The sequence below is a fragment of the Harpia harpyja genome, chromosome 15, assembly GCF_026419915.1.
Source record: "Harpia harpyja isolate bHarHar1 chromosome 15, bHarHar1 primary haplotype, whole genome shotgun sequence".
Classification (NCBI taxonomy): Eukaryota; Metazoa; Chordata; class Aves; order Accipitriformes; family Accipitridae; genus Harpia; species Harpia harpyja.
Window position 1 is genome coordinate 10,888,834 of NC_068954.1, and position 12,159 is coordinate 10,900,992.

Sequence of the window (12,159 nt, forward strand, 5' to 3'; positions counted from 1 at the left end):
AATTTGATTTGTGAGAGGACAAGTGCAGAGATAAGGCTGTGCATATCTTCATCGGAACAAATGAAAAGTTATAGTGGTTCAGGTTTTGGTGAGCTTGGGAGACTGAAGTGAAGACTGCAGCATTTAAGGAAAGATGGAAAATTAAGAGCTGAATAAATTTTCAAATCTGTATGCAGAGGAGAATAATGGGATCTTGGGAATGTTGAAAATGAAGAAGCTGTAAATTTCCTACATAGGGAGAGAGGACTCTACAGTGACTTGCAGGTTATGCTCCTGAGTGGAGAGAGAGAGGTGTCAGGATGGTGCTGTTAAAAGGGGCAGATAATTCAGTTGGCAGTAAGAAGCGTCACATCTGTTACATTGAGTAGAGAGAAGTGACAAACTCTGACATACGTTTGGGTGTCATCAGCGAGGGAAGTTACATAGAGGGAAGGGAGTAGGAGATCTGGGCAAAGCTTTGTGGTATTACATACAAAAATGTGAGAAGAGAGTGTGAAGTATCCGGTGAAAGACACTGAAGAAATTACTGGATGGATAAGAGCAACACTAAGAATGGGCTGCACAAGCCAAGAGAACAGATTTCCTCTCATTCTTTAAGAACATTTAAGGTTTGTGTGAAAAGAATACAGAAAGGTTTCAGAGTCTGTGGTTTTGGAGACATTTAGAAATCATTTCAGCAAAGCACAGTATTGGTAAACCAGATTGTTTACTTTCATATTCCCCGCTGATCTGGAGACAGTAAGTGTAGACAGAGCAGTTGAATTCTAAAATAAAAGGTGTGATGTGAACTGATTAGGAAGTAAAGAGTATGTTTTAGTTTTTTGGTTGCAGTGGAAGACCACAGTAAGCTTGAATGTGAAGGCACTGAAATGAGCTTTGGTAGTTGTTAATTTGGAGGGGAAATTGCACAGCCACAGGGAGATGATGATGTGATGGAGAAGTAATAAAAACTGAAACAGGAGGAAAGAGGGAATTAGAGAGGAGATCATCTGGCAAGTCACATCTTATCTTTGATAAGAGAGAAGCCTGGGAAATAGTTTTTATCTTTGTGCTCATCTTTCTGGGGTGGAGTGCAGAGTTTGTAGAATACTGTGAAAGAAGGGAAAGCAGAAGACTTAAGTTTTGCTATGAGAGGTGTTCTTCAATTACTTAATCTGATTTGAGATGGTCTCTCTGAAATAGTATTTTTGATGTCCAAGCAAGTAATTTTATATCTTTGAGGCTGCAGATGCACTTAGCAAGCTCTCAGCAATTTCACGAATAGTCCTACATTGCTTTTGGTGTAGTAGATTTGAGTAGAAAGCTGGGAGACTTCCTATTCCAGGTCAGAAAGTATTCATTTCAGAGATGAGGAACATAGAAGCATCCACCAGTTCTGATGCATAGCCTGAACCTTCTGCGATGTATGGTATCTTGATGCTAATGACCTAGTTTATTATTACTAACTTTAAATTACCTGTTTGTGGGTGGCATCACAGATAAGATAGTGGCAAGGAAGTATCAAGAGTAATTGGGCATTTTGTAATGCAAAGAGCAAGTGCAAGTTGCTTCCGTTTTTTCATTCAGCAGTCATACTAGTCAATTATTTTAGAAAATCTAAAATTAATTTATTAAACTGCTTTAGTATTAATCCCATTAAATTTAATTTATGCAGTAAGTTATCTTTTTTGTTTTGGCTCCCAGTCCTTCTTTATACAGCTATAGCATTATCCATGGGTTTGAACATTTGAAGAGGGTAGGTGGACAGAGTAAATACTGTTAAGTATTAGCCAGTTCTGAGTTCTGAAACAGTGGTGTTATATGATAGAGCAGTAACAAATGGCAGGACGAACATGGTATTATCAATTGAATGTGCTATGAGTAACAGTAGAAATTATGTAGGTACTAGTAAATAAACATTGCTAATGTATGCAGGAACATATGTGGTTTTATAAAGAGCTTTCCTACTGTGTCACAGATCTTCTAATATGCTATGCTGTGTTCTTTACAGAACTACAGTAAAACAGACAGCAGTCATTCCCTCCTTTCCCTGCCTTGGTAGTGTAGCGACCTTTCTTAGTGGTGAAGGTGGTAGAGGAGCACAGCACAGTTTTGTAGGTGGAAGAGGCAGTGGTACCTATAGTGAAGGTTTCCTAACCAATTCAATTCTATGAACCTGTTCTGGTTGTTTTTAACTAGCCAAACTTTCAGACAAACTCTGTGGAGGACAACTGTCTTCTCTTTCCCACCAACAGCACAGGAAGGTAGATGCACCTGGAATGCAAAACAAGTAGTGAGCAGTTAGAACAAACAGGTTTGGAATGATAGTAATGACAAGTTTTCATAACCAGTATAGTGCATTCATCTCCAGAACCATGACCTGAACCTAAAGATCTGGGGTCTCATTACTCTTCTCCTGTTCAGTTACTATCTGAGCCTCCTTCATGCCTTCAGATTTTCTTAGTGTGAGAGAATTTGGACCTGACTCCAGCTTCCCGGCAGTACCGTAACCACCAGGCCAGTAGGCAGATGGTGTTTCCAGCTCTGTTTTTGGAGCAAGGCAGCTAGGCAGAAGAGATTACACAGGTGTTTTAGAAATTGAGGAGGAGAAAATATGACTTGGAAGCCTGGCGATTGAGGTACGCACCTGGAATTAGAGGCCCAGGTCTTTATGTTAAGGTCCATATGTATTTCAGAGAGAACTCTGCTAGACCTAGTTCTGAACATACATGGAAACTGACTTAAAATAGTATGCAAAGTCTTGGTTCTTACACATACAAAAATAGATGTGTGATTTTTGCAATCTTAACTTTTTTCTTAATAGCATTAGTATATATCTGAACATGGGAGGAATATTGAAATTCTCTTGGGTTTTGTTTTATTGCTTTATAAGAATAGTCAACCTAAAAATTAGATGGTGTTATCTTTTCGTTGTCAGCACCCTTTCTTAGATTATCCTAGCTCTTGTCTTCCATTTTTTTTAGGGATTCTTACTCCAATTCTTCTACTTCATTATAAAGCATCAAAGCTTTAAAATTAACTCTCTTGCTCTTGTCCTAAATGTTTTTTTTGTTTTGCTCTCTTTTGCTTTCCTTCATTCGTATCTTGTGTCCTGTTTTCCTTCCTACTGCTGCTTTTCTCCTTTTTCAATTCCTCCTTCTTCTTCTCCCCCAGTTCCAACTCTTAACTGTCAACTGAATGAAATTATACTTGGATTACAGTCGTTCTTTTTCTGTGAAACTGACTGGTCCAAGGTATTCCTGCACATACAGCATTCCTTTCCTAATGTGTTTTTTGTAGATGGACTTGTAAGTGTGGCTAGGTAATGTATGGAATTGCCAACTTTGCATTTAGTTCAGCCCTTTAATTGTACAGATTTTGATACCTTTTCCATGTGCAAAGGGAGTACAAGAGAAATGTAGAATATTTTAAATTGGTGAAAGAAGTTGATTCAATAATGATCCAAATATGGCCAGTTTTGTTGTTCCTGTACCTTTTCACTATGGTGTTAGAAACTTAATTTGTTAACCTTGAAAATAAAATTCAACTTTAGACTACTAAATTTAGCTGTTATTCTAGTTTTAAAAAATATGTAGAACATTTCTAAATTAAGATTTTGTCACACTGTTTTGTGATGTTCACTGTTTTTTCTTTCAATGTCCGGTTGATGTTCTAAGGCAATATGGCAGAATTGCTGTTTATGCCCATGTAGTTTGTTGTCAGAGTATTTCAAGGAGAGAAGAAATGCTGACTATATGAGACTATCTGTACTACTAATTCTTGTATTCTGTGTTGTGTAGGCTATCAAGTACTAGCTCCCACTGCCTATTATGATCAGACTGGTGCCTTAGTAGTAGGCCCTGGAGCGAGAACTGGCCTTGGAGCACCAGTCAGATTGGTGGCCTCAACTCCTGTTATAATCAGTTCTGCAGCAGCACAAGCAGGTAAGTATTTGATCCTGCATGGAGGTTTCTTCTACTTCTGTACTGAATCTTAATAGTAATGTTGGTTCATTAGTATTTGATATTGTTGATGTGTTTTGTATGCATCTGTGAAGTTTTCTAGTTGTGAAGGATATACCATACATGCTCTCTTTCTTACTCTGTTGCCTCCCTTTCTCTGTGAGAGACTGCTACTTCTCAGAGATGTAGTTTTCCTTTTTTAATTCAAATTTACAGTCCTCTCCCCATACCTATACAGGCATGTTTCTGCAAATGTTGTTGCTTGTCAGATAAGAACATTTTCCCCCTTTCCCTCTTCCCATGCATATAACATGCACTTCTCATCAATCCCTAAATGGTGTCCTCTAGGAAGCATCATTTCATTGCTTCGGCCTGGCAGAAGATGATGGAGTGCTCTGGGGCCTTGCTATGCTTTTCTCCTGAAAGTATTTTCTCCAGTAAAGTGTGGCAAGGAAGAAAACTATAGAATGGACAGCAGAAGAGGAGAATTAGTTATATCAAAAGTCTCTAGTTTTCTTTTTCTCTTTTTATCAGGGAAAAGGTCTGGTACTACTTTACTGAACCATTGTATTTATTACATTTGTTAAATTAAAATCCAAAATACTAACACCAGATTAATTAAATTAATCTGTTCAGAAAATTAGATTTTAAGTTAATCTATAAGCTCCTTTGTGCAGAACTCGCTTTTGACGTTAGTAGCTGAAAATGTCTTTGACTCTTAGCTGCAACTCTGCTATTGCAACTTTGGATATAAAAGTACAGTTCAGTAAACAGTAATGTCTTACATGTTTACACTGAAAATTCCCTCAATTACATTAACAATTCTGCAACCTTGACTAGCCTACAACATATGCTGTCTTCATTTTTTTTCCCTCAGCTAATTAAGACTGTGTAATACTATATAAAGTCTCTTTTAGTCCTTTAATATGTGAATTTCTGCTTGTTTAAGAGGGCTTCAGGAAAATATGATTTAGATCTGAATAGTCCATTTTCAGTCAGAAATGTTTGAGAGAGTAATTATGATTGAAAACATGTGTTTTACAGCTGCAGCTGCTTCAGCTGGAGGAACAGCAAACAATCTCGCAGGAGCCACGAACGGTCTATTTCGGCCACTTGGTGCCCAGCCGCAGCAACAGCAACAGCAAACAAATAGTAGCCTACAATCCAATTCATTTTATGGCAGTAACTCTTTGACCAATAACTCCCAGAGCAGTTCCCTTTTTTCACATGGTCCTGGCCAACCAGGAAGCACATCTCTTGGCTTTGGAAGTAGCAGCTCTTTAGGAGCAGCTATCGGCTCTGCACTTGGTGGATTTGGCTCATCAGGTAGGTTGTTAACATAGTGAGGAAATTCTTTGAGACTTTTGTGTTAAGCAAAAAACTATCTGTATCCAGACATATTATATACACATACATTTCTAAAAAGAATGCAAAAATAGGTTATTCAAGTGTAAAACAAATTATAGGGGAAGAAAAAGGGGGTTTTTAAATTCACTTGGGCTCTGTATACAAGATGCATTTTTGAAGAATATCCTGTAGTCATAGATTATCTCCAAAATACTTTTATGTATTGAGCACTGTACTCTGCCCCCAAAGTTTGTTACTGTTTTTAGTAAGCTTTTTTTATTTTCAAGGAAGTCTTCATTCTGTGCTTAAAATAACAATTGATGATGTTTGAGATATTCATTCTTTTGTTGTAATTTTCATGTCAGGAAAATTCCTAATTTTTAAAAAAATTAAATAGCATATGACTTTCAAAATTTGATCTAATATTTAAGTCCTGTGTTTCCATAACATTTTTTTATAGGATTTATAAAACAGAAAGACTTAATACTCAAGAATAGTCCTTGTTAACTCTACTAGGTTTAGTCTTAGAAACAGTTAAGTTAAATAGTTCTGCGCAAGTTTGGGGCCTTAAGTTATTTCAACAGATGCTCCTAAATATTATCAACCTGATTGTGTTTAAAAAAAAAAAAAAATCAACACTGCCATCATTTTTCTGCTCTATAGCAGAAATTTCTTACTCGCAGTTTTTAAACATGCAAGGTAGGTTTTCTTATATTTCAGATTCGGTACTAGTGAGGCAAGCAAAATATCTTTTCTAAAGAATATTTCCTTTGGCTATTAATCTCTTTAAGTTACAGCACTGAATTATTAGTATTAGTATTTCTTCAGCAGAGCATGTTTATAATCTTATGTACTTTGCAGATGGGTAGAAATTGGGGGAGATTTATGTACTCTTAACAGTATTCTTTTCAACAAAATTAAATGCCCGAAGGGAAATAATTAAAAAAAAAAAAAATTGAATGTTGAAAGAAATGTAAAAAGTGAAGATTCTTACAAGTTAGCTTAATATATGGAAAAACAGAAGGAAAACCACACCCTTCAGTGTTAAAACACAATACCTGTTATTTGGTAACTAAGTGGAGGTGAATAATGACATCAAATATACTGCATACCAACACAGAGATTTTCAGTGTTGTTTTTCGTAAAATAATCTGGAAAATTATTTATCTTAACAAAACTATTGCTAGGAAATCCAGAATCAAGTTTTACACTGATCCTCTCTAGTATCTGATATTAAAGAGTGGAGTAGGAGACTCTAAACATACCATCTTTAATTTAAAAAAAAATTAAAAACCCCAAAATGTAGAGGCTACTGAGTTGTGTAGGGTTTCTTAATTTTCCATAATACCACAGCAGGTGAAACTTATTTACAAAGTAATTGGGCTATCCAAGTGCTGTATTTTGTAATATAATTTGTCCTGAGCTACTTGCAGGATTTCAGTGAATTCTTGGCAACTGTGTTTCACTCTAGGTACAGTTTCATTTAATTGATAGATAGTGATGATAAGTATGTTTGCATATTTAATGCAGTGCACCTATTTTAAGTCTCTAGATAGAGTAGTTTTAAGTCATAAAAGTCTATCCAGCATTATCACAAGGACCTCTATAGAATACAAATTTTAGTTGTGTATCTACTTAAGAAGAATCAAATCAGCATAGTTCTTTCTGGCACAGGAGATTAAGCATTTTTCTTGTAGTAAAGGTCAGTTCCAGAGCTTTGTCCAAAGCCTTCAGCATAGACAGCATATGCTGAAATCTTGCAGCAGTATTCTAGGTGATTTAATTAGCGTGGTAGTTTCCAGAGGGAAGCAGCAAGCCCATGCTTTTGCAGTTTGAGAAGTGCTGATGAAAGGTGCTATCTAAACCTGAAATATTTTTAGTAGTATCATTGGAATAAAAGTATATTGAAAGTGCCCTTCTGCCAAGTATAAATGGTACTTACCGTAATAGCCACTTAAAAAATGCTTCCTGATTTTTTTTTCCAAGAGTTCCTGAGCTGTATGTATATTTTGAGTTACACATATGAATACTTATACAAATGGTGTTAATGCATGTTGAGGCAAATTAAAAACAAGTTTAATTTTTTATCTGCCGAAGTTTCAGCTTCTTTGTAACTCCCCTCAGTGTGTTGTAAAGGTTGAATTTCAGTTAAAATATAGCCATGAAGACTGACAGATGCAATACACATCTTGCCCTTATGTTTTCAGTTGTTGCGGGGGGGGGGGGGGGGTAAGCTCTGCAAAAAATGCAAAGGTGAGCATGTTCTAGCTGAATGACTGAACAACAAAGTAAAAACAGGAAGAGGCAAGCATACGATATAAATGGCTGTATATACTTTACAGTCTCTGCTCTTTTAATATAAAGTTATTCGTACTCCATTTTAAAAGTTTAGGTATATGGTAAGTTACTGCAGCTTAACAGGTAGCTAAGAATTAGATCAACTACAGCAGCTTTCCAGATGCCTACTTCTGGCTCATAACAAGTGTAAGTAATTGCATTAGCTTAAACAGTGGTGAAGAGGGGTAAGCTAATTCAAATTATCTTCTAGGTTTTGTGAGCTTTGCTTGTGTGTGTGTGAAAATGCAGCTCAGCTGTTTCATGGTAACTTGTTAAGCTGCAGTAATTTAGCTGAGTAAGAAACCCAGAAAGCAAGCTGAAGTTTGCTTAGCTTTTTTTCATAGTTGGAAAAATAACAATCCATCATGTAGCATTGTATTAACATTCACATGGTTAACTAGCTGAGCCAGAACCTGTAGAGCAAGTCTCAAATCTTGAGATTTCTTTCAACTGTTGCCTTAATTTGCTCTTCTGATTTCTTATTCTCAAACTCCTTGCCTAGTTAGTCCAGTATCTTTTCCTTCTGGCTTCTCCTCTAGTCTTCCTTCCCAGTTTCCAGGCAACATTTATCTCCTGCTTCCCCTCCCAAATACGTTTCTGTTTCTGCTTGTACTGTGTGATGTTCCCATCATCAGCTTACTATTCCAGTCTTTTTGCCCCACAGTCACATACACCTTCTACAGCCTAACGTTTCTTCAGATCTGCTTTCTTTTCATCCTCAGTCCCCACTGGTTTTGAAAGTGCTTGCCAGTTTTTCTTGCAGTCTCCTTGTTGGCTCCTTTGTCTGACCTTTCTCTCCTCCTGGTTCTGGTTTCTTCTTGTTTTTTGGTTTTCTTTTTTTTTTTTTTCCCCTGGTCTATTTCTTGTGTTTGGCTTTTGTCTCCTCTGCATTTGAAGTAGAAAACTTCCTTTCCACACTGCCTGATGGACCTTCCGAACACAAGGTGGAATCTTGGACAGTGATTTCAGAGTCCATTTTTGGCAAGGCACACAGAAGCCTAGAAGTTCAATTGCAGGGAAAACCTTTATCAGCCATCTCAGATGTGCCATGTATGGACAGGAGTCTAAGTTTTCAGCTATGAGTCTGTAGCAGATCTGTGCTGAACTTGTGTAAAGTGTGATTTTGCTAAGACTTTTAGCTCAATCAAAGAGAGCATGAAAATAAAGGTCTCCTGTTGCTAGTATATTGGACTGAGTACATGAAAGCATTAACTTCTCAAATAATAGGTAGCTGGATTATTTTGCCAAGGATAAAGCATCTTTCCTTGCCTGTTTTTCTGAAATGGCAGTGTTGTTTGGGCAGAATTTCTTTGAAAAATTTGGTCCAAGCAGGTACGTGCCATGATAAATATTAGCCAAGTTGATAATGTTATGAGAAAACAAATTAGTGTCTTAAAATGGGAAGTATCGGGCGACCTTTATATTGGGCCATGCTGCCAGCTTTAGTAGGAAGGTACCTGACATGGGTAAAGGTTATGGAAGTATAAATTCTGACCTTTTCCTTTTTAAGTGGAAGAAGAAATCAATGTTCCAAATTCAGCTTAAAAGTATCTTTGTTAGCAAAAATACCCATAATCTTGGTTTTGTTCATGAGTATAATAATGTTCCAGTGTTTAATATAAGCACTCTAGCTTAATATTTCACTAGTATGCAACAGATACTAGAATTTAACATTTCTAAAAACTTTTTATTGTTCTCCTAATTTATCCTAGACTGTTCATCGCCCTGCTGAATGATGCTGTGCAGGATAACCAGTCCTTCACTAATACACTGTTATCCAAAGCTTCTAGTCTAATTTGTCTTTCAGAAATACTGGTAGCAGTAGAATTACATTTTTATTTCTCACCCTAATTTTCCTATCTCTGCTCTGCTTTTCGTCTTCTTCTTAGCCTATTCCCTCTTTACAATATCTTTTCAAAACACTTCTTTGAGAACTATAATTCTTGTAGGGCATTTTAAGTAGTCATTTTTTTCCTACAGGTGAGGGGTTCACAAACAAGAGGAAGTTCAGAAACAGCTGAACAGCAACATAGATTATTTTCTGAAGCCTTAAACAACAGCAACAACAACAACCAATTGTCTCTAGCCTTTTTCCTGAAATCAAGTATCACTGTCTGACTTGTAATTTATGGTGGAGAAAATTGTATCAAAGAGTTTAGTGGAAATATTTTTAGAATTATTTATTCTATAAAGTGACAGTGTAATCTAATTTCATAAATTCCATATTTGTCCCAAAGCCTGAAGGCAGGTGGTTAAAATAGACTACTGCAATATTACTGTGAGAAGTCTAGAATGAAATGTTGAAAGACGTGGGCATTGGTGAAATTACTTATCAGTGGTATGTTTATACCCACTTAGATTTACTTAAAAGTATGTGTGGTTATCACAGTAATTGTCTTTGTCGTAACGATTGCTGTAATTATTGTGATCGCATCTGTTATTGCCCAGCTGTAGTTGGGGATAGGTTTTATTCAGTTGACACTGTGTAATTAGGGTCTTTTTATTTCTTCTTCAGTTGGCAGTTCTGCAAGTAGTAGTGCCACAAGGAGAGATTCTCTATCTACTAGCTCTGACTTGTACAAAAGATCTAGTAGCAGCCTAGCACCCATAGGGCAGCCATTTTACAATAGTCTGGGATTTTCCTCCTCTCCAAGTCCAATAGGCATGCCTCTGCCAAGCCAAACGCCAGGACATTCACTTACGCCACCGCCATCACTTTCATCACATGGATCCTCATCCAGTTTGCATTTAGGTAAAAAAAACAAAAACAAAAAACCAAAAAAACACTTTTTGTTTGTATGTGTGTATGTATTTCTATGTGTAAAATATATGTTGCATAAGAGATGTCACATTACCTTTGCTGTTAAACAGTTTTGTAATGAAGAGGGGCCATTCCTGAAAGGGGAAGAGCACGCCTAAATGCTCATTGATTTGACAGTGGAGGGCGCTCAACTTTTTGCAGTATCGGGCCAACAACTGATTTTTCTTCCCTTGCAGAAGCCCGATAGAGAGCCCAGTAAGACTTACTGATCCTTTTTTTTACTATGTTTCTACAGTATGACAAGCAAAGGTGCATTATTTTTGTTTCTACTTCAGTGTATTACCACTTCAAGGACGTTTTAAGATGATACTGTGTTTAACAGTGAAGTGACTTTCACTACTGCCCCTTACTATGATCAAGTAGAAAAGTGAGCAAAGCTCTCCATGTAGAATGTATTGAAAGGTGATTTTTGATCAGTGAGCCTACTACCTCATGGCCCAGATGCTTTGCCAGGAAGACAGTAGTTTATCACCAGGGTGGTGGAAAAAAAAGAAAACGCATTTGTGAAAGAAGTAGCAAAGGCTTTGTCAGTGGTGGCTCTCTGTTATCGGATGTATTTTTTTAAGGAATGATGATAGTAATCTTTTCGAAAAATTTTGAGCTAGTTAGATGACATGGGAGCACAACCTTTTTAAAAAAAATTAAAAATAAAATAAAATAAAAAAATCTAAAGAAACCCCACCACAGCGTACAGTATATTTAGAAGATAATGCCTCTACCGTGAGGTTACTTGATAAACTTCCCCTTTTTTTGCTGCAAATATTTGTAGTCATTTAATGTGGATGCTAAAACCATACAATGAAACTGGATGTATTTTCAAGATTGCGTTGCCTGTTGCTCCAGTAACTATTCAGTGCACAGTTTTGTGCATGTAGTAGGCAACCTATTCCCCTGTACTTCTGTTAGTGCAAATAAAACACGAAAAAATTTAAAAGTGCCTACCAAAATACACTTTAAGTGAGAAATGTGTGAGTGATATGTATTACAAGGTTAAAAGTAATTTAAATATATTACATCTACAGTTCAGTATCCCCTTCACGGTTAAGTGCTGAATACCCGAAGTAAAACTGGGCAAGGGGATGTTTCAGCACGTTTTATTTTTTTTTACTTACCTTTTTTCCTTTTTCAGGTCTACAAAGTGCACCTTTGGGCTGAGACCAAGCATGGAAAGTTTCAGCCCAAATGGAGGCTTTTGAGAAAGTTCTGAACATCTGACAATGGGGTTATGATGGAAATCTTTTTCTTTCTTTCTTTTCGAAGTACTCTCACAATAGTTTTCATATTACTGAAAACTATACTTAAACCAAATTTTGGAAGGCATTATCTAAAATTCAAAACATCTGAAGTTTTGTGTTGTTTCATATTTGATAAATGTTAAAAGACTTTTTTCAGTTCTGAGAAGATAAGCTGCGATCAGCATAGAGGATTACCTCTGTCACCAGAAATTGTTAAATACTGATTTTAATCCATTTTGGACTGTTTGGCAGTGTGAACTAAGCATAATAGTTTGTTAAAATCATGTACTAGATCAGTGTGTAAAGGCCAGAACATACAGTTGTACTCTGAAAATTGACACAACCTTGTTGGCTTCCATGTGTACTGCCTCTTCATCTTCCAAATGAAGTGGACCTTGATTAGGGGTAAATTTTTGCTACCTTACCAAATCAATCTGAAATTTGGAAATTGCGGTCTTCTGGATTTTTGCTTTCACAA

General features: G+C 36.6%; 1 protein-coding gene across 10 annotated transcripts in view; it reads left to right on the forward strand.

Moving 5' to 3' along the window:
• Window positions 1-12,159, forward strand: part of PUM2 (pumilio RNA binding family member 2) — a 77,490-nt gene that overhangs the window by 49,192 nt on the left and 16,139 nt on the right. For 8 of the 10 annotated variants that reach the window (XM_052810268.1, XM_052810269.1, XM_052810267.1 and 5 more), the window contains exons 11-13: window positions 3,780-3,923; window positions 4,986-5,267; window positions 10,141-10,377. In XM_052810268.1, the coding sequence (XP_052666228.1) occupies window positions 3,780-3,923; window positions 4,986-5,267; window positions 10,141-10,377 (663 nt within the window). The remainder of the gene's footprint in view (window positions 1-3,779; window positions 3,924-4,985; window positions 5,268-10,140; window positions 10,378-12,159) is intronic. The other 2 variants (XM_052810270.1, XM_052810271.1) reach the window with 1 other exon arrangement.